Consider the following 23,033-nt stretch of genomic DNA (forward strand, 5'->3'; position numbering starts at 1 on the left):
TGCTGCTCTGGTCTCCACTTTCACAAGCCCGCCCCCTTACCTCTGGGGTCCCCACAGCTTTTCACTTTCCTACCCCTCCTCCCCTCACACAGAACTTGCCAACCTGTTATTTCAGTCCTCCTACATTTCTCTCTTCTATTCTATATTTATTTTTCTGTGTTTTATTTCTTATATAGCTCAACACTGCTAGGTTCCACTGGGCATCTCACAATCCCTGCTGCTGTTCCCAACCCCTTACCTGACTCCATCCCCCCAGTTGCTTCCATAGCTGCGAAGCCTGAGGGCCAGGCTTGGACTGGGATGGTACTGGGGGAAGAAACGTGGTGGTAATGAAGGAAGTAGAGGTGGAAGTGAAGACAGAGGGGAAGGTCTGCAAAATTAGGACACTAACAGCTAAACTCATGATCTTTGGTGTTTACTTGCAGTTCCTATCCTGTTCTACTCTCTTCCACCTTTTCCTTCCTGAGCCTTCTCTTGTCCACAACAGCTCCACAGTAGTTTTGAGGCTGCAAAGTGCCCATTCAACCTACTACACTTTGCAGTCATCAATATTCATCTTAACCCCATCCTGTGTCCCCGATGCTTTTACCTAAAATTTTTCCAGTGCAGCTTGACTTGACCTTAGCTGTTGCGCTAGAAAAACAAAGAATGATAGAAGCCTTGGTAAAGGCATGCTGAACTTGCACAGCATAACAGTAGGTTAGTGATCATCTAATTCATGTTATTTCCATGTGTTATCAGATAGTAGACTGTTTTTATTGAATGTGATCTATCTTCGTATCAGTATTTCACCTCTACTGATCAATAATCTCTGTGCCAGTCTATCCTGTCATTGTGCAAATACTCTACTAGCATTAATTGACCATTTGCCTAAAGTTTCACACTTCAATCTTCAGCAATTCACATTTAATGCAAACATAATACCATCAAAGAACACATTTCAAAATGAAGCTGCAATGAAGTTTGATGAAAGAGCAACATAATACAACTGACCTCTATATTTTAGGTTAGTCCCTTCACCACATGTCAACAGACCACTTCTTAGAATAGTAACTTTCCTTTAGAAATATGATTTCCATGTTCAGAAACATCATGTTAAATATTGCTTTTTCTTTCACACTCTTTCTAGGCTGTAAACTCATTGTAGACAGGGATGTATCCGTTTATTGCTTATTATATTGTACTCTCCCAAGAGCTTAGTACAGTACTTTGCACACGCAGTAAGTGCTCAATAAATGCAACTGAATGACTGTATATTCAGAATGTACATAATACATTTATTTGTAAAAGGTATTATTCAAATAGGTAACTATTTATCAATTGATCTATGACTAGAGCATGCTTGTTCTTTTATTTGAGTTTTATTTTATTACCATATTGGATCATGTCATAGTATGACTCTAATTTATTACAATCTAATGACCGTATTTTAGTCTTTGCTAACTCACTTTAGTGAATAGCACTATGGTAACATTAAAATGGATAAAGATGAACCGACTCTTTTCCCCCAAACAAATGGTCTTACAGACCGTGACGCATAGATGTGTTCCTCCTTCACGTACCTGGCTGAAGCTCTGGATGGCAGCTCTGGCTTGACTGCTGCGGGCTGGGAGCTGAGATGGTGGGGTGTCACCCAGGGCAAGGGTCTGATTGCTATGGTAGCTGGATGAATACTGGAAAGACCCTTCAGGTTTGGAATTGAGCTGAAGTGCACTCTGGGAGAGAAGGCTGGGCCCTGTGTTGAAAGTAATTTGAAGCAGTTACAGACAGTGTCAGTGAAGCTGAAATGACATGTATTATTTATCAGGAGTAGCCTAGCAATAGCACACACATTATGAATCCAACTATGCATTGACTTTTGTAATTCACATCAGGCTGTAAAATATCATTTCAATGCTAGAGTTTAACTCAAAATGAATTTTTTTAATTGGTGAGGAATCTTTTTTGTAATCAGTCAATTTGACTCACAGAAAATTTTCATGAGTAAATAAGAAATTATTTCCTCCTCTCATACCGATCATAGCAAATGCATTTAAATTCATTCTAAGTAGATGTTTTACTTTGCATCATTTGCTTTAATGTCCTTAATTATATCCAATTGTTCACCTGATGCTAAATCATCCCCCATCCCTCCCAACACCAAAGCTACCAACCATTGGTTACTCTACACTGAAAATTTGTTGTGGGCAGCGAATGTGTCTGTTTATTGTAATATTGTACTCTCCCAAGCACTTAACACAGTGCGCTGCATACAGTAAGCGGTCAATAAATACGATTGACAGACTAGAATTTGATACTGGGTAAGATGACATAATACTGTTATGCCTGATGTTTGCCCTACCCTCAGCCCCACAGCACTTATTTAAATGTCTGTCCTGCTCTCTAGACTGTAAGCTTCTTGTGGGCAGGGGATATGTCTACCATCTATGTTGTATTGTACTCTCCCAAGTGCTTAGTACAGTGCTCTGCACACAGTAAGCCCTCAAATACCACTGTTGATCTAACTTCCTGCTGAGAAGCTCAGAAATCTAACTGGAGACAAAATTCCACTCTTCATCTATTCCCAAGTCATCAAAAGGACATACATTTCAATTAGAAGTCAGTAAAATGCTGAATATTTTAAAATGCCATCAGGAAGGGATGTTTAAAAGAAGAACTAATACTTTCTTTGCCCTCAGTAAATGTTTTGTGAAGAAACTAAATGACAATCAGAGAAACAACAAAATAACAGAGCAGAATTCTTCCCTTTAAAAACAACTCAAGTTGAAGACTCATTCTTGACAAGTAGCAAGTTATTTCTTGACTTATTTTGATCATCTTCAGAAACACTAATTATGTGCTGTTTTAATTTCAAATGCCCTTGTCAAAACAGTTATAAGAAATAAATTATGATAATAGAAGTTCTAGAACAGCAAAAGGAGGGGGTAGAGTGGAGAGGGAATAACCTACAAATATGCCTGAGAACATAAATTCTAAACTTTTGCACTTTTCTTTTTAGGAACAGATAGGATAAAAATCAAAGGCACAACAGAAATAGGAGACAAGATTGGGCCTCTTTGGAGGTAAAATACATGAATGAAGAAGGGGGAGAAGAGGGGGGACATTGTGAAAAAAAAATATCACCGTCTAAATGCAGAAAAGGAATTGAATTGAGATGCCATGAATATGATAAGAATCAACTTGTCAAGGAAGGGAGATAAAAAAATAAATGGCTTGAGCCAAGATATCAATTCAAAAAGCTTAGAAGAACTGTAAGGGTGGGATCCACCAAACATTTGAAATATATATTGAAATATTTCTATCCTTTGAGACAGCTGCATTCAGCTAGGGGACCAGAGTCAAATGAAACTTACTTGGGGGGAAATCTCCCCTTCTCTTCCCCACATCCTGAATTCTGAGGGTTTTCAACTTCGCTCACACTCAGAACCATCTCATGGGCAAATTAAACTGGCTTCTCACAGACAAGTTGGGTGATCAACTAAAACGGCCAGTAGCCCGTTTATGGCACACCATTTTTAAATCTCTCTGCAAGGATAATGGAGGAGAGTGCAAGGGAGGTTGTAGAATCATTGTTACTGGAAGGATCAAGGAGACAAGGATGGCTTAGTCACAGTGACAACATTATCGTGCAAGAGGTTTGCTTCAAGGAACCCATTCTATATCCCTAATAAATGAAGAATCCTAGTTTTAAAGAAAGCATAGGTTTTTTTTTTAAAAAGAAGTCCAATATACCATCACCCCTCCAACACTTTCTATCCAGAAAGCAGCAACCTGTTGATTCTATGGTTCTAGAGGGAGAGAGGAACTCCCAGAGAATAGACTGGAGGTGGAGATGGGTAGGAAATGGAGGGTTTCTTTCCCTAGCCCAGAGCCCCAGATGGTGCACAAACTCCAGGCACCAACACTAACAGTTACCTCATGCCTTCACCTCCCTGACTGCTTCTGAATCTAAAAATTTCAGAAATAGTGGAAGCATACAATTCTCCTATTCTATACCTCTTTGTTTTGGAACTGGGGAAGGGTGTTAGAAAGGACTGTCACCAGATGCTTCAATTTAGCTAGGACTGGGCCTGGTTGGTCATATATGGATACTTTCACCTGAGAACAATTATTTTCCCAGGCCAAATTGAATTGCTAGATTTCTACCTGCTCTCTTCTCTGATAATACATGCCAAAGGCAGGCAAAAATGAAACGTGTCTTTTCTTTAGTGGGGAATAAAATATGTGAAGATATAAATTAGAGTTGTATTTACATCCCTCTGGATAACTGGGAAAGGGGGTAGAAATTTCATGCAAACCAACTGTAAAACAAGAAAAAAAACTGAACATGAATCCTAAAAATAATTAAATTTCCTCTGAGATATTAAATACATTCATTTTGTTCTTTTCATCTCTAGTCAGTGGTCCCACCATTATCTTGAGGACCAGGACAATTAAACTGCACCAGATCAACTCCAGATACTTCCACCTAAGTGGGATTCCTTAGGACTCTGGTTCACTTTCTGCTTTATTTCCTCTCCCTATGAATCACTCTGAAGTAAGCTGGATTCCAAACGTTTTGTATCACACTGAAACCTCAACAACTTTGCCAGTGACTTTCCCCTCTCTCCAGGGGATTTCTTTTAGACAAAACTAAATCTAAAACTATAGTGATGCTTCCAAAAACTTAACCATCTTGCAGGATTCTAGCTCTCTTCTGGATTTATTCTGACCCTATAACTTCATGTAATTTTGGTGATTGGTGTCTTTGGCAGTTAGGAAATACAATCATAGATGGAATTCTCCACTCATCTTTCTAAGCCTTTAAACTTTGACTTCATTTCAGAAACCCTTCACATCAGAGATGGAAATGATTTGTTTTTCACTTGGATAATGATGAATTCTCTCTTACAAAGAGGAAAAAATAGTATCTTCTCTATGTGGAGACAAATGATTTGCAATCAACCCTTAACCACAATTACTTAACCCTAGTTCTTGCAGAACTATCTTAGTACTCCAAAGCATGAGCTCTGCAGTTCAAACATAGATCAATTGAGAACTACAGTCAGAGATGTTGAAGCAATAAACGTATTTTGAATTGAGATAGGACCAGAGAAGGGAAGCACCAAAAAGTTTCAAAAGCACAGAACACTACAAACTTTTAAATTTCTGACATGGTGATCAACCAAATTTCTGTGAGGGTGGAAAGGGTATGCATTTAATTATCTATGTTTCTGGCTTCATTTGTTCATGTCCTCCCATATACAGTCTGTTTCTAAATCCTGTCAGCTTTTCTTCCACGGTAATTCGGCTCCTTCCCTTCTCACTCCATGACCACCAACCTATATTATGTCCTATTACCTCCTTACCAGTCTATTTTACATTCCACTGCCTGAACATTGGGCTCATGGTCTTAGTTCCCTTTTCACAGATGAGGTAACTGAGTCTCAGAGAAGTTAAGTGACTTGCTCAAGGTCACACAGCAGACAAGTGGAGGAGCTGGAATTAGAATCTAGGTCCTTCAGACTCCTAGGACCATGCTTTTTCCACTAGAGACACTGCTTCATGCTGCTGGTAACTCTAACTCGTTTTTTTCTTTTTTTTCATGGAGGCAGGAAATGCTTGTGGACAAAAGTCATAATTCCATGGTTTCAGGGGAAGTCTTGAATTTCCTCAAAGGAATAGCACAGTCTTCCAAAAATGTTTTCTTGAATAGTTGACCGTTTTCAGAGGCATGTTGGCTACCTTTATAAAATATTCATTCTCTTCTATAATCACAACTTGTAACGTATTCAGAAAATCTTTAAAGATCATCACCTAAATAAACAAGGTGAGAACTTTAATTAACAATAGCTATTCAATGATCATGCTCTATTGCTAGTTATATCTACTGAAATAGCCATATTGACTTTATGCCTTATTTTCTTAACCACATGATTATAGGTCAAAGAAAGGATTTTCAAAGCTTACTTTCGCTAGCTGAATAGTCCTGTTGATCAAGTATTCCTGACTCCTGCAGGGATCTAATACAGGAGTCCACCAGCTCAAGACCGGTTGTGAGCTCATCCTCTATGTCCTTCTGGCCATCTGTAACACATTTTATTACGGTTAAGTGTACACATGACAAATTACTATTTGGGGGCAGGTTTTGCATCTACCAACTCTGTTGTAGTGTACTCTCCCAAATGCTTAGAAAAGTGCCGTGCACATTATAAGCACTCAATAAATACCATTGATTGGATGATTATTATTAATCAATTATACATGATTGATTAATATTTAGAAAGACCACAGAATTGTAGATACATGCCTAGAAAATTCAGCAATGTTTCTCTGATTACAATCATAAATCTATTGCACTCCCTACTTCACAAGCATTTAAGCCAGTGACAATTAATTTCATACTGGGACTAATAAAAATTGCCAAAGACCTGACCAAGGACTTTCCAAATCACAAAACTCCTAAAGAGTAGAAAGGTACTGATTAAGTCCAAGTATGTCAATATCAACTCATGCTATTTATTGTCTATCTTCCTTAACAAGAAGAATTTAAATTCTTACCAGCATTTGTGCCTTACCTTGTGTTTGCCAGTGAAACTGCTCTTCTGTGGAGCTGAAAATAAAAAACAGAAACAAAATGATAGTATATTTGTCTGAAGAACTGAGGCGCGATTACGTGACAATAAAGTATGTTATGGAAAAATTGATCAGCGAGGAACCATTGGCTTTTATTCAAAACGCTCTGGAAAGTGACCTGATTTTATCAAAATTAATTTTTAGGAATTTACATCTTATGAATAGAACTAATAAATATAGAATATATCAATCCTCACTGGATGCACTAAAATTATTTTTGTGCTTGTTCAACAATTACCAAGGGTAGAAGAACAAGAGTGGAAAAAGTATGCTCATCAAAAATATTTCCTATCACACATTGCCAGCATTTGAATAGGACTCCTTACACTGCTGCAATTATTTTTTGAAACGAGAGTTTGAAATTTGTCTTATAGGCTTTGCCAAGGAATACTGAGAAAGAACCGATGCAGCCTTGACCTCCCTCCTCTGCAGTCTTGCATTTCCTCCTGCCTTCAGGACATCTCTAGCTGGATGTCCCACCGACATCTCAAACTAAGCATGTCCAAAATAGAACTCCTCATCTTCCTACTTTTTTATTTATAGTTTTATTTATAAGTATAGTTTTATTATGCCCCCAAACTTTCCCATTATTGTAGACAACACAACCATCTTCCCTATCTCAAAAGCCAATATATTCAAACTGTATCAGTCTCCTTGTCGATCTCGCTTTCTCTTGTATCTCCCCACTCTAGTGAGTTTATCCTTCACTCTTCTGCACGGATCATTTTTCCAAAAAAAAAAAAAATACAATTCAGTCCACATCTCCCTACTCCTCGAAAACCTCCAAGCGCTACCCATCCACTTCCGCATCAAACAGAAACTCCTCATCTGTTTCAAAGCACTCCAGCAGCTCACCCTTTCTTGCCTTTGCTGATTTCATCTCACAACACAGTCTGCAAACTCCATTCCCCTCACATCACCACCAACCCCTTGTCCACATCCTCCCTCAGGCATGGAACTTCCTCCCCATTCATGTACAACAGATGGCCACTCTCCCCTCCTTGAAAGCTTTATGAAAATTACAACTGCTCCACAAGTCTTTCACTGCCTAAGCCCTCATTTCTTCTACTCCCTCTCCCTTCTGTGTCACCTAGACACTGGGTTCTGTATCCTGTAAACACTTGATATTCACCCCACCCTAAGCTTCACGGCAATTATGTACAAATTTGTAATGTATTTTAATGTTTGTAAGCTCCTGCAACCTGTTAGTTCCCTGTGGGCATGGAATGTGTCCCTCATTTCTGTTGTATGGCACACGGTAAGACCACAAGTAAGTGGTCTGGTGGAAAAAGCATGGGCCTGGGAATCAGATAAAGAGGGTTCTAATCCCAGCTTTGCCACTTGCTTATCGTGTGCCCTTAGGCAAGACACAACTTCTCTGTGCCTCAGTTTCCTCAACTGTAAAATGGGGATGCAATAACTGTTCTCCCTCCTACTTAGACTGGGAGTACTATGTGGGACAGGGACTGTCTCTTAACCGACTAACTTGCATCTACCTCAGTGCTTAGAACAGTCCTTGACCCAAAGTAAGTGCTTAACAGATACAATAATAATAATAAAGATAGTAAATGCTCAGTGAATACCAACGATAATGGTAAAGAAGATTTAGAAAGTACTTTATTCTCATGTCAAATCCTTTATATATGTCATATGAAGTTGTCCTTATGCAAAAAAATTTTTACAGTAAAAATTCATTAACGTGTCCTTTCAATCGGGTGTAACAAGTATGAAATATGCCTGACCATTACTGGTCTGAGGGAGCTTAAATCAGATACCTGGGGATATGGGCAAATGAGCAATCAGTGGTATTTATTAAGAGCTTACTCTGTGCAGAGCACTGTCCTGTGTACTTTGGAGAGTACAGTAGAGTTAGTAGACAAGATCCCTGCCTTCAAAGAGCTTATAATCTAGGAGAGACAGACATTAAAATATATGAAAAGTAGGGGGAAGAAATAGAATTTAAAAGCACAAATATAAGCATTTTTAGGGCTGGAAGGAGAGTGACTACCTAAGCGTTAAGGTGATATGGAAATGCTGAGGTGCCATTATTGGGAAAGTAGGGTTGGGAATTAAGAAATTAATCAGGAAAATCCTCCTGAAGATGTGACTTCAGAAGGGTTTTGAAAATGAGGAGAATGAATCAGTAGTACTTACCGAGCACTTGCTCTGTGCAGAATGCAGTATTAAGCACTCTTTAGCCTGTTTAGTCTTGCAATTAATCAAGTGTTATTGAAGTGTTTACTTAGACACTGTACTAAGTGCTGAGTGCACTAAGCCTTGCCATTAAACTTTAGCCCTATGTTACCATTCATAACCATGCCTATCTTTAAAAATACAAATAGAAAAGTATGCTTGAAAACTGGTTTAAGTGTCCAACAGAAATTTGGTTGAGAGTTTGGATTTATTTCTGTATAATCATATCAATGCATGGTGAGTAATGAGAATTAAGAAATTTTCTTATAATATGCATATGCTACATCCATTCTCCCTTTCTGTATATCAGTGACTGGAAAGAAATTATACTCTGTCAGCAATGAGTATTGCTTAGATAATAATCTAGGTACAATTATTTTAGCACATCTGTTTCTCTTTTCAAGAAGCTGAGGGGAATAAATCATCTATTTCACGAATGCAAAAGCATTTCGAGGCACAAACTGAATAAACTCATTAAAAAATAGGATTGTAAATCTCTGAACCTGTGTTTCAGAAATGTATGTTTGACATTAATGCATATAGGGGCTTTCCTTTTAAAGTCACTTTCCTTTCATGAAGCAAGTTAATGGCTTAACCAATCCATTAGAAGGAAATTGGGTTTGAAATGATCTAAAAGCAATGATTTAAGAAAAGGTAGATATAAAACACAAGGTAAATTTCAATAATTTCAGTTTGTTTTACTACAACTGAATAAAACCAGGCGTGTTAAAACTATCTTTCACGTTTATAGCTTAAAATTTTGAAACTCAGAAGGTGAAGGGGGGAAGGGGAAGCATCTTATTTGTAGTGTTCCCTGATGTAATGATTAGCGGGGAGTGCGACTCATAGTGGTAAAGAGGAAACTGCACACTCAATGAAGTAGCTCCCTACCATTAAGAATGTTGCACAAATGCAGGTTTGAACTGTAAAAATCTTTTAAAACTCTCCAATATGTATAATTATGAAGTTGTTTCTAAACTCAGACTTATCTTAGTTCAATATTGTGGTCTTTGCTACAAACACTTCAAACAACTTCATAATTTTGTATATTTCAGAGGTTGTTTTTTTTTTAAATCTACAGTTCAAACCTGTTTCAGAAAATTTCTGAACAGTAAACTACTTCATTGAGTGTAATTTTGACACTGTCCCCCAACATAGCATGACTTCTGGGCTTTGGCACCTCGAACTAAAAGGAAGATAAGCAACACCCATTTATCTCAGTCCCCATACTCTACACAGTTCTAGAAAGTTAGTCTATTTTCTATGACTTCGCTCCCCCCTTAATTAATGAGAGTGAAACAAATATTGGAGTCAGAGGCCCAGTGTCAAAAGCAAGCAAGTAAATGGCCTGGCTCACCCTACTCAAATAAAGTCTGTTAACTTCCACTCCATCTGCTTACACTTTACAGCAAAAGACCAATTTCTTTACAAAATGTGTTCTTCTGGTCACTGCTGGGTCAAGAGCTTCTCTCCGTGACCTTATCATTTCTGTACGACTGCTGAGAGAGGTTGTATTTTTGTACTCTTCAACATAGAGATTGAAAATAGCCTAAGTGTGATATTCAGTATAATGAATTAAGCCGCTTTAATCTTGAAAGGCAAAGTAGCCATTTAGTAATTCACATAGCAAAGGATTTCACCACTACCTCTAGACCCAGATTCAATATGTAAAGAAGCAGCGTGGCCTAAAATAAAGAGAATGGGCCTGGAAATCAGAGGATGTGAGTTCTAATCCCAGCTCTGCCACATGTCTGCTATGTGACCTTGGGCAAGTCACTTAAGAAGACGGTGAGCCTCATTTGGGACAGGGACTGTGTCCAAACTGATTGCCTTGTATCTCCCCCAGTGCTTAGAAAAGTGCTTGCACATAATAAGCACTTAATTGATACCACAAGCATTATTACTATTAAATCAGATAGGGACTGAGTCTTCTTTTGCTTTAGGCAAGGCTAAATGTTAACCGTAACTATTGTTACCAAGTTTGCTATCAAACATTCTTGACTGGCTTCATGAAAATGAAAAGGAGTGCTAATAGTTTCCGATAGGAAATAGTATAAGGTGCATGTCCGCGTTCCCCAAATCCCCCGAAAATTGACGGAAACAAAATGGATGCACTATAAAAATGATAAAAACAACAATTACTTGTCCAAATAACAATGCAAATATGTCCCAATAATGAGACATTTTGAACTGTGTTTTTTGTACAAAAGCACTTTTTATTCAGCAAAAAGGCACCTTGTGCTAACAGATCTGCCATCATGAATGCTAAATAGTTGTCATTATCTATGCTACATTGAAATGGATTTTAACAACTATCAAGTCAGTCAAAATACATCAAAGGAAGGGCATTAACCAACCTAAATTCAGCCGCTTTGAAACACTGGCTTTGAGTGAGAGAATACTGGTAAATAATGCCAGCATGAAAATTAAACAGCACAAATGTAAAAGAATGCTAAAAGAAGAGCATTGTATCAAGAATTGGTTATACAATATTTCACCCGACATGCCATAATCTTCAGAGACACGGAGTGCATTAGAGAAGCAGCGTGGCTCAGTGGAAAGAGCACGGGCTTTGGAGTCAGAGGTCATGGGTTCGAATCCCGGCTCTGCCACTTGTCAGCTGTGTGACTGTGGGCAAGTCACTTAACTTCTCTGGGCCTCAGTTACCTCATCTGTAAAATGGGGATTAAGACTGTGAGCCCCACGTGGGACAATCTGATTCCCTTGTGTCTACCCCAGCGCTTAGAACAGTATTCTGCACATAGTAAGCGCTTAACAAATACCAACATTATTATATCTATTCATCTGGGACCCCTATGCAGGTCATGGTCACATTAAAGGAAATTTATACGATGACAATCTCGGATAACTGCAAGGATCTAAACAACCTGAAATGGTAGAAATTATTTTTGCAAACACTGGTTCAAAGGAGTTTCATTCCTTCTGCACTTCATTTTCGAGTTGCAGGGAAGCAGCATGGCCTAGTGGATAGAGCATAAGTCTAAGATTCAGAAGGAGCTGGGTTCTAATCCCAGCTCATGTCTGCTGTGTAACCTTGGGGAACTGATTTCACTTCTTGTGCCTCAGTGCCTCATCTGCAACATGGGGGTTAAGGCTATGAGTCTAATGAGAGACTCTGTCCAACTTGGTTAGCTTGTTTCTACTATGCCTGAAACTTAGTAAATGCTCAGGAAATACCATATTTTTGTTTTAAAAAGGGATAAACTCCAGTAGTCATCAGGAGAGTGCTCAATAAATCATGTAGTTTTTGCACTACATTGCACTAGTGACTTAATACCATTAGATTCTAAGCATCTTAAGGACAGGGTCAATAAACTAAAATTTATATGGCACTAATGATGAAGATAACAATAGCAACAATCCCCATTTTATGCTTGCCCTCTGCTTTGAGAAACATTCTCAACTGTAAAAGGAATTTTCTATGCATCGACCTCTAACAAATACGCTGCACCCTAGCATTCTGATTGCCACTATTTCAGTTGACAGTACTCTCGTGTGACAGAAGTGAGTACAGAGTTTAGAAGGCTGAGCTTCAACTTGCCATGAAAATCTTCTCAAAGGAACTCATCATTATTAAAAGTATAATTAGCTTATTGGAAGCTCTAAATGTTTTATGCATACAAAACTGGGAAAAAAAATGTAGTATGAGCATTGAGGAGTATAAATCAAATGAAAAGATCAGTGAACAAATTGACAAACATATAGTAACTAAATGAAAATGAGAGTAGACATGAATAATAAGCTCAGGTGAATAAATGAATTGATAATACATAATTACAGTAAATGCCTCGGGCATATATGCATGTATGGGGGCCCATGTCTTCCTTTGCAACTAGCCAGAATAAAACTGATCAATAATTTTAAACCATAATCTGTAAAACAAGGCCAATTTTCCTATTCTAATTAATTTCCTCAAAATATGAACATTAAAACAGAACATTCTGCATGCTACAGTGTATTACTTTGAGAAATGCATTACTTTTGTCAAACTTGGAAAGCATTAAACTTTATCTCCATTCCTTCAGGATAATTGGACAAAGGATCAAATCTGGGGCATATTATAACTCAGTTCCTTCTCTTCCCTTTAGAGCCACAGTCTGGCAATCTTCCTATACTGATTAAAAGAGCAAAGATATATGGAATAAAATTTCTTGTATACCCAGGTGTGAGCATGAGTATAAAACAGGAAACCAGGGAAAAAAGAATAGTGCTGTAAATGACCTGGATAGCAGACAGGTAAGTGGTTGCTTGAAGGATCACATGTTCTGTTGGCAAAATGGTGGGTTGTGGGGGCTAGAAATGGCAGTGGAGAAAAGAAGCTAGGAGGATACTTACTGGGAGAAGATTAGGAAGTGGTGACAGAAATAGGCCAGGTCAGAATGTCTCTTTTCTTTATTCCATGTTTGTCCCATTTGCATTTATTTTCCATTCTGGGAGCTTGGCAAATTGATTTGTTTTATGAAAGAAATGAACCCCCCACCAAAAAAAAAAAACCCAACAACAAAAAAAACCAGGTAGAAGGGATCCAGAGAGCCTATTCAACCCACTTCTCATCAGGAAGGAACACACCCAAACTCTGGAACACATACCAGTGTTTAACAACCTGATTCAGCAGTGGGAACTTTATTTCTTCAATTGAAACACGCTATAAAGATGTTTCCTTTTGCCCTGCCTATTGGGGGACTGGGTCGGTGCAGGGAGAAGGAGAGGAGTCGGGGGGGGGGGGGGGGAATATTTTGTTTAATTGTAAAAACACCTAAGGAAAAATGTTGGAGCCCAAGAAATATCTGCGTTCATTACCCTGTTGCTCATTTGGAAACCTAACACATTTTCGCTACTGACCTATGAAGCATATATCGGTATTTTTAGACATTCATTTTTTACCGGATTTATATCGTTCTATTTCTCCAAAGAGCTCAAGGCTCTGAGATTTTAACAATATGGAACCTCTTCATCATCATCATCTGTCAAAACAGCTATCAAGAGCTTTTCACTATACACTGAATTACAGAGGAAAAACCAGGGCAGGGTTTCAGGATGGATTATACAATTGCACAATGGCTAGTTCTGCTTCCAAGTGGAGCTGCCGAATTGTGCATAAGCAAGTGCCCCCAAATTCTGTTTCTATCAGAGTTTAAGTAACAACCTTTCAAAGAGGGATGAGTTTCACGAGCCTATGACACCCATGTTGAAATCTCGGCAGGGATGTCCTAGTTCCAGTAACAATTTATTTCCCTCCAAGGACAATAAACAGACATAAATGATTCGTGTCCTCATTCTTTTTATTTTCTCAAAGCCAGCCTTGTTTTGAATAAAAGAGTGCCCACCTTGAATGGTTGAGCAAAAAGGATTGTGAAGTGAATTGAGTCTCCTATATTTCAAAAAGGCTCACAGGAAATTAGAAACGTACTACATTGCAAAGCACTTACAGTGAACAGTAATTAATTTTCAGATGCCACGGAGGAAAAAGAAAAGGAAGGAATGAGATTTGACTAAGGTGCTCAATGCATTCACACAATGCAGGGAAATAATATTTATAAATACATGCAGAGGATTGTTTTGTGTCTGAATGCCTTCCAAAGGGGTGGCTTATCCAATTATGGATTGCCCAGGCGCTCTTTCTCACGTCCTCCCTTCTGTTTTTATTTTTTTAAGGGGGAAGGGAGAGGTGTTGGTGAAGGGAAGAGGAGGGGAAGGGCACATTTTCCTTGCCCCTTAATCCTTCTGGATGAGCATGAGAAGAGACATAGAAGTGGGATGAAGTTCAGTTGTATCTGTTTAATCCATATCAACTGATGCTCTAAACTATCTGATGTCGGAGAAGGGCTTCATCTTTCTGATTAACTGAGAATTCCACTGATCCATATAATTGACTCCATTTCAAGGTCCTATCCTTCCACTCAGAAAATGGCAGGTCGAACTGCTTTAAAGTTGGCTTCAGCCTGGTGCCAGAAAGGGTCAAAAAGAACAACGGTTTTTGCCTTGTTGGAAATCTCCTCCAAAATCCTGAGAAATTTTACGTCTAACCAGGCTGCTCAGCCAGAGCTGAGCTGTGCATTCTGGACATTCAAGTTATGGCAATGGGTTCATTATTAGTGCACTGTGTGACTTGGCTTGAAGTCCTGAAGCACCTCTCTGAATGTGACTAAAAAGGAGAGCCCAGGAGGGTGGGTGGAAAGGATGATATTCTCTTCTCCCTCACTGGATGGAAGTCTTAACACCACCCTTCCGATCCTGACTCATGGTAACAAAAGGGAGAAACAGGCTGAGCGGTGAATGTTGACAACCTCCCATGTCTCACCCAAAAGGCGAGATAGAGTAAACTTCTCATGTGCCACTCTGCCCGGAACCAAGATTTTTTTTTAATTAAAAAGAATGTTTTATATCTTTTTTAACGTCAAGGGAATCTCATAAAGACAAACACTGCCGGTACTCTTGCCTGATGCGAATCTGCACCAGAACATTCTTAATTTTCTTTTTCAAATGTTTAGATATCAAAAGCATCAGTTCATACTCTAATACATTCTAACTTCTTGCTCCTAGCCTTTTCTAAAATGTAATAAAGACCAAGTTCTATGAGGGAATTGTAGGGTTTTTTTTTTAGAGAAAGCAATGGCTATATATGAACTCAAAAAAAGGACAATATGAAATTTTGTGAATTACTTTCTTTTTTTTTTTTTTTTTAGGGACTTGATGTTCAATTTCTGTTTCCAATAAAAAAAAAGTTATCTGGTTTGGGTAATGAAAGTACAATCCAAAATAATACTGACAGGCATGACTTTATTGCATTGCACCAGCCATGTTACCAAGTAGCAAAGAGTCAGGGGACCCCTGCTAATAATCCTGGCTCGGCAACTTCTTTGCTATATAACCATGGGCAAGTAACAAAAAAAGGTGTTCGGAAAAAGACTGCTGATCAAAAATAAACAAAAAATAAAGGCAGAAGAAGCCAGCTCCTTAGTTGGAGCTGGTGTTTCCAAGCTCTGCTCCCAGGAGGAAGACCGAGAGCAACCCAGAAAGGTTGTGAGAGCAATTAATTCTCAAAGGACCCAGCTCCTTTTGGAGCTCCTTCACTGTCATTTCTCCTTGGACCCCCTAAACTGCTTTTCTTCCATTTTTCTCTCCAATATTATGATAAGTGAATTATCATATTATTCAACCTCTCCTATAACCCTTAACTTCTCTGACCTCACCATGTTCCCTCAAACCCCTCCCTCTATTCAGCCCATGCCTAGCCTTCCCTCTCAGAAGCCCCTTTCACCCTATCTCTCCCCACATCCATGCCATTCCCTCCCTCTCCCCAACCCTGTCCTTCTTTCCAAAACATCACCCCTCACCCACTTTCCTGCCCTGGCCCCAGCAGCTCATTATCATCCAGCCCTTGCTACTATCATCACCCCTTGCACCATCATCACCTGCCCCTGTACCCTCACCTGGTGAGGGGAGCCTCACCAACACTAGCCTCAACCAACTGTGGGCTGGGAATCTCCATGCCAGTATGGGAAAGCTTCCCTTCATCCTAGACCCATTTCTGACCGTCACGGCACCTCTTTGCCATTACTGAAAGCTGGTTCACTCCAGATGTCAGTCTCAATCAAATGAATCAATTAATGGTATTTATTGAGTGTTTACTGTGTGCAGAGGACTGTACTTAGCACTTTGGGAGAGTACAATATAACAGAACTGGTAGACACATTCCCTTTGCTCTCTACAGCGGGGGCATCACGTTCTCTCAGTCTCCTAGACTTGCTGGGAAAGGGGGAGAAATTGGCTAACTTCTTGTTCCCCGATGTGGCTTTTGCACCACCCTAACTTCTCACCTGTCTCTTTGAAGCCCAAGAGTAACCACTTAATAAATACAATTGATTGATTGAGGACTTGACCCTTAGAGAATGGATGCCTGGCTTTTAGTGAAATCTGTACAGGTCTAAGACATATTCTATTTTACTCTGGATTTATAGCAATCAACCAAATGCTAATGGTTGTTGTCACCTTTGCCTGTGGCTTTCAAAACAACTCTATAGTTGCTTACTGTGCGGCACCCCAAATAGGGAACTATAGTGTGGACTGATGACAGAAGCTTAGGATAACAATAATAAGGAAAAGGCATCCTTAACTCTTAATTTGTTAGTTCAATCCAGTCTGGACCAGAGTTGACCAAAAATCATTAACACCTAATAGTTGTTTAATGGCTTGTGGAAAATAAGCTGGTGGTTTTCGACCAATCATGCCATGTGAGTTTCTTGTTCACACAAGTAACTTCAAAATAATCTAATGAGTATTTCTGGGGAGAAAAAAAAATTACCAAAATAAAAGGGCTAGATTTTGATATCCTGCTCAGACTTCCCAGAAGGGCTGGTTTTGGAAGGAATTAGAAAGTAAGATAGTTTACCCTGGCACATTTATAAATCATCACAACTCTAGTTGTAAAATGAATACAACAAACCAAAATCAAATACTTTTTAGTTTTTCTTATTTGAAACTCCTTGTTAAAACAGGGTGAATTTACTTGTGGAGGTTTCTCTTTCTTCCCTTGAAAGACAAAATAGCTTTTCAACTAACAATACAGTTATTTAAAAGAATAAAAGTAGGCAGTAGGAATGCACAGCAAAATAGAGTGAATGAGTTGCCACAAAGCTCAGAATACAAAAACCCTCCCCCCTGCTTTCCTGATATTAACAAGTCACTCTATTTGAGATGAATAGTATAATTGGTGGGGCATAGAGGAAACAACACAAAAAAAATGCCCAAAGGTCAAAGAAAGAATTCCTATTCTTGACATTCTGGCCTTCTCAACTCTTCAAAAGGAACTGCAAACAACTAACTTTAGAATGGTCAACCCACAATTCTATAATGACCTAAAAACTGAAAGTAGGCAGAGCAATCACAGTGGGCAAGATATATTTTGCTTGATTCCTTTATGAAGGACTTGACCTTCATTTACATAAGAATCTGTGAGGCAGAAGTATATAAACCAGAATATACTGGGGATATATCAATGCAACACTTTTGCTCTGTATTACTCCATAGAAGCAAACTGACACATTTCAAAATCTAGGCAAACTGAGTCTAAGAAAAGGGTTCCCTGTTATAGTCCCTATCTTTTAAGGCCATTGAATTTTAATGTCAGTATAACCAGCTGCTTCAAGATAATGCTGAAAAGTTTACTTTGTTTAAAACACTTCCCATCCTCTCCTCTTCAACCTTTGATGCATTTTGACTGACTTTAGGGCCAGTTTAATTTAACATAGACAATGGCAGTTTTATTTAGCAAAAAGTGTACCTGGAGCAATGAAAGGTCCGAAGGATATCTCTGTCTTAGAATCACATCTACGACTTAGTTTTATACTGCTTGCTCAGATTACTGTTTTTGGGAAAATTACAGTTTTCAATCATTTTTCTATGTTTGTCTGTCCCCATTCACACTGTGGGTCCAAAGTGACTAAAACAATACAATTATATCAAAAATAAGTTACACAATGTAATAAGTGGCATTTGTTAAGTTTTACTATGGCCTAAGCACTTAACTAAGTGCTGGGGTAGGCAGAAGGTAATCAGGTTCAAGCAGACTATGTATTAAATCCCCATTCTCAAATGACAATATTGAGGCAGAGGAAAATTAAGTGACTTACTCAACATCACACAGCAGGCAAGTGGCTGCTTGCGTCACCTAGTGAATAGAGCAAAGGCCTGGGAGTTAGAAGGGCCTGAGTTCTAATCCTGGCTCCGCCACCTGTCTGCTGTGTGACCTTGGGCAAGTCACTTAACTGCTCCAGACCTCAGATACCTCACCTGAAAAACAGGGATTAAGACTGTGTCCCATCTGATTAGCTTGTATTGATGGCAGCGTTTAGTACGGTGCCTAGCACATAGTAAGCACTTAGACCTGAAGGGGTTGATTTGTCTTTAAGTTCTGCTCAATTCAATGGTATTATATTGAGCACTCACTGTATGCAGAGCACTGTATTAAGCACTTGGGAGAGTACAATATAATAGGCAAATTATCTCTGCTTTCCAAGAGTTCAAAATCTAGCAGTAACAACAAAAAACTGAGTACTAAAAGGCTTGACTCTGTACCTAATTTAGACATACAATCCCCCATAAAATAAGTAGAGATGATTACTAAAACCATATAAAAATGAAATTTTTCTATTTTTCATAATGACAACAGATTACCTTAGTGCTGGAAGTGGGATTGAGAGAAAATGGCCTCACCAATGGCTTCTGGTAAATTGTAAACTCCTTGAAGAACAGGGATCATGTCTATCTACACACCTGTACTTACCTAAGCTCTCTGCAAACAGTAAATGTTCAAGCAATACCACTGAGTGATTGAGTCCAAGTATCACAAAACTGCCTCCTAAAACAAATTTTAAAATAACTTGCATTTCTCATGAAGGTTGCATCTACGTTTTCCTTCAAAATAAGTTAGCAGAGGGATTTTTCACTCCAACAGAGATCAAATGCTTCAAATTGATGTGACCTCTCTGAAATAGATGAAATATCTTGTGACAGGCCAGTGAGGTGTTAGAGACAAGACTACTTACTACGGAACCTTAACACAACAAGACCTTAACAACAAGACTGTTTCTTGAAAGTCACCGTGCTCCCTTTCCACATTCTAAAATTAACCTTATAAGATATTATAAATATTGATAGGAATTTTTATCCTATTCAGTATATTGCATGCTCTTAGGCTGCAATCTATAGAAATTAGCTATGGACCTCAACTCCAAGTATGTTAGGCTAACCAATTACAGAAACGCATCAAAAAAGTTTGCTTTTCATTCATTAGCTCTATGCCTTTTATTCATTTACACATTTTTGCATTTGGAAACAGATAAACTATTTTAGCAGTGTGGCTAGGACATGAATAAAACATTTATTAAACAATAAAGACAATTTGTGAATTGAAATCCTCGGTTAAAGATGCCAAGATCTTGTTTCCGGAAGATAAAACCTCCTTGGTTTACTACTTGACAAGACCTATTTTAGTATACTTGAGTAGCCAATGAATAAGAACATAAGTTGGTGATTTTACTCTGAAAGACAGTGTTGTTGCCATATCCCAAAGATGCATATCTCATTTAGAATTTTAAAATGAGAAACTATTAGGCTGACTTCACCCATCTTCTCAAAACAGAGGAAACTGAAATGATATTAAGTGCTATAGGAGATATGAATAGTCGTTAGTATGATAACCAGCTATACCGCTACTCTAATTTTGGAAAAGAAACTCGTTTGAGTTTAGGCGTGATAAATACTATATGTGTGTGTGTATATATATATATATATATAATATATATATACATATATATGAATGCAAATATATTTATACCTATATGTAGTATTTGTTAAGTACTTACTGTGTGGTTTAGTGGCAAGAGCACAGGCTTGGGAGTCAAAGGCTGTGAGTTCTAATCCTGGCTCCAACACTTGTCTGTGGTGTGACCTTGGGCAAGCCACTTAACTTCTCTGTGCCTCAGTTACCTTGTCTGTAAAATGGGAATAAAGACTGTGTGCCCCAAGTGGGACAACCTGATTATCCTGAATCTACCCCAGCGCTTAGAACAGTTCTTGGCACATAATAAGTGCTTAACAAATACAATTATTGTTATTATGATTACTAAGAACTGGGGTGGATACAAACTAATAGGGTTGGAAACAGTTCATGTCCCATTTGAGCTTCACAGTCTTAATCTCCATTTGACCGATGAGGTAACTGAGACACAAAGAAAGTGACTTGCTCAAGGTCACGGAGTAGACACATGGCAGAGCCTGGACTAGAACCCAGGTCCTCGGATTCCCAGACCTGTGCTCTATCCACTTGTGCCATATGGCTTCATAATTTTTTTTTTATAACTCAAGTAATGCAATTTTTGTTTAAGTCCAAGGAACATTGTTGAAAAAACTGATTTTCAAAGTTATAGATAACTTTACAACTCTCCCCTTCCCATTTTTAAAAAAAGTATGGGATGTGAATTTCCTTAAGGTAGGATGTGAATTTCCTTAAGGTAGTTAAGGGTTGCGGGGGGGGGGGAAATATTGTCCCACATGAGGCTTACAGTCTTAATCTCCATTTTACAGATGAGGTAACTGAGGCACAGAGAAGTCAAGTGACTTGCCCAAAGTCACACAGCTGACACGCGTCTGAACCAGGATTTGAATCCATAACCTCTGACTCCCAAGCCCGTGCTCTTTCCACTGAGCCAAGCTGCTTCTCTATCATGAAAGTTCTGCTTAGAAAGCACAAGTCTGCTGAATAATTTGCTCTAGCAGACACATGCAAGTGAACACCAGAGAGCAATTTTCTATGACTTGAAGATGGATTACCTGTGTAGTAATAATACTATTAACGGTATTTGTTGAGCACTTACTTTGTGCCAGGCACTGTATTAAGCACTGGGGTGGACACAAGCAAATCGGGTTGTGCACAGTCCCTGTCTCACATGGGGCTCACAGTCTCAATCATCATTTTATAGATGAGGCAACTGAGACCAAGAGAAATTAAGTGATTTGCCCATGGTCACACAGCAGACAAGGAGTGTAGTTGGGATTAGAACCCACGACCTTCTGACTCCCAGGCCCATGCTCTATCCGCTACACGAGGAGAAGGAGGATAAGGAAGAGGATGAGGAGAAGGACAAGGAAGAGGAGAATGAGGAAGAGGAGGAGAGTAGGAGGAGTATTGTTATTTGAGTGACTGGTGCATGCAACACACTGCATTGGCACTTGGCCTACAACACTAGATGCGCAAGACAGGTTCTCTGCCCCCAAAACGTTTACATCACCAAAGGGGATCGACCTTGAGACTAAACTAAAAGCCTACAGCTTCTCAACAGCACCTTGAAGGGGTTGGTAACAGTTTTGCGCACGTTTTGCCCACAATTCTAACTACAATAGAATTGGAAATTCATCTAAATGGCACATAAATACATGCTCCCCAATGCATCCAAAAAAGAATGCTAATGGGTGCTTTCTCAGTTACAAGCCTGGAGAGGATAGCTTCTTATCTCTTAATTATTTATCATCATGGCAAATAACAATACATTTCCCCAACATTTATTTTCATTATCCCACACCACATTTATTCTTTAAGTAACTTACAGAAACTGGAGTGCCAAATAGACCCCAGTGGTTTCCTTACTGGTTTAATCTACAAGGCAACACACTGAAATGCATTTATGTACAATGATTTGGCAACCAAAACAAAGCTGTCACTTCTGCATGAAGAAATTAACATATGGTTTGGGAATTGATTTAAAAAACACAATTTTTCTTTTAAAACATTATTTGGGAAACATTAAATATGATCTCAAAGTGTTAAAAAATCCATATTAAATGGATCTGGGCATCTTGGGCAACAGACAGATTGTATTTATTGAACGTTTAGTGGATGCAGAGTACTGTACTAAGCGCTCGTCGGAGTATGACGCAAACAGAGTTGGTAGATATGATCTCTGCCCTCATGGGTCCACCATAAATCATATTTCAGAGGTATTCTCAATTATCATATGCAAGAACATAGTGGATGTGGATTAATCCTGAAGTTACTTTGATTTTATTTATGCATGTTTTCAAAATCCTGAAAAATGTCAACAGGGAAAACACAAACTGTTCACTAAATCGCACAAGGCAGGATGAAGAGAGCCCACTGCAACTTGGAAAGAGTAGGTTCAAGGCAAACAAAGGGAAACACTTCACATGAGGGATAAACATATAACCAGAGGAAGTTGCGTTTGTCAACTTATCCAAAGTTTGAAAAATCATTTTTATAAGCTTACAGAATACATGTAGTACTTTATTAATTTTCAAAAGGCATAAGAGAGATGGCATATTTCTACTAAACAAATAGAAGAGTTATGCAAAAATACTAACATTTTAATAAAATGTGGAAATAGAATATTTTTGTAAAATATTTAGCTGCGTATGTTTCATATTGCATATGCTGTCAAAATTGGAATTTTCTAACTATACAATATGGGAGTTTAATGGTATGTGGCAGATCTAGATCTCAAAAACAGATTCTGATCAATAGAAATCATGGCCATTATTATCACATGATTAGTGTATGTAATTTCAGTCCCACCTGAATATTTTTTTTTTTAATTTTCCAATTGTAGCAGTATTCTAAATCTGAATAAAATGATTTTCGCACACTGCATGCCCCTTTATTAAGTCTAGTGTAGGAGTAGGGTGCCTAT

The 23,033-nt window shown here is 38.6% G+C and overlaps 1 protein-coding gene across 6 annotated transcripts in view; it reads right to left on the reverse strand.

The window, feature by feature from the left end:
• The window catches only part of CTNND2 (catenin delta 2), a 471,257-nt gene that overhangs the window by 234,249 nt on the left and 213,975 nt on the right, over window positions 1–23,033 (reverse strand). For all 6 annotated transcript variants that reach the window (XM_039910616.1, XM_039910617.1, XM_029053896.2 and 3 more), the window contains 3 exons: window positions 6,558–6,592; window positions 5,950–6,066; window positions 1,563–1,735 (listed from right to left, as the gene is read on the reverse strand). In XM_039910616.1, coding sequence (XP_039766550.1) covers window positions 1,563–1,735; window positions 5,950–6,066; window positions 6,558–6,592 — 325 coding nt within the window. The remainder of the gene's footprint in view (window positions 1–1,562; window positions 1,736–5,949; window positions 6,067–6,557; window positions 6,593–23,033) is intronic.

The sequence above is a fragment of the Ornithorhynchus anatinus genome, chromosome X3 (assembly GCF_004115215.2).
Source record: "Ornithorhynchus anatinus isolate Pmale09 chromosome X3, mOrnAna1.pri.v4, whole genome shotgun sequence".
NCBI classification, from domain to species: Eukaryota; Metazoa; Chordata; class Mammalia; order Monotremata; family Ornithorhynchidae; genus Ornithorhynchus; species Ornithorhynchus anatinus.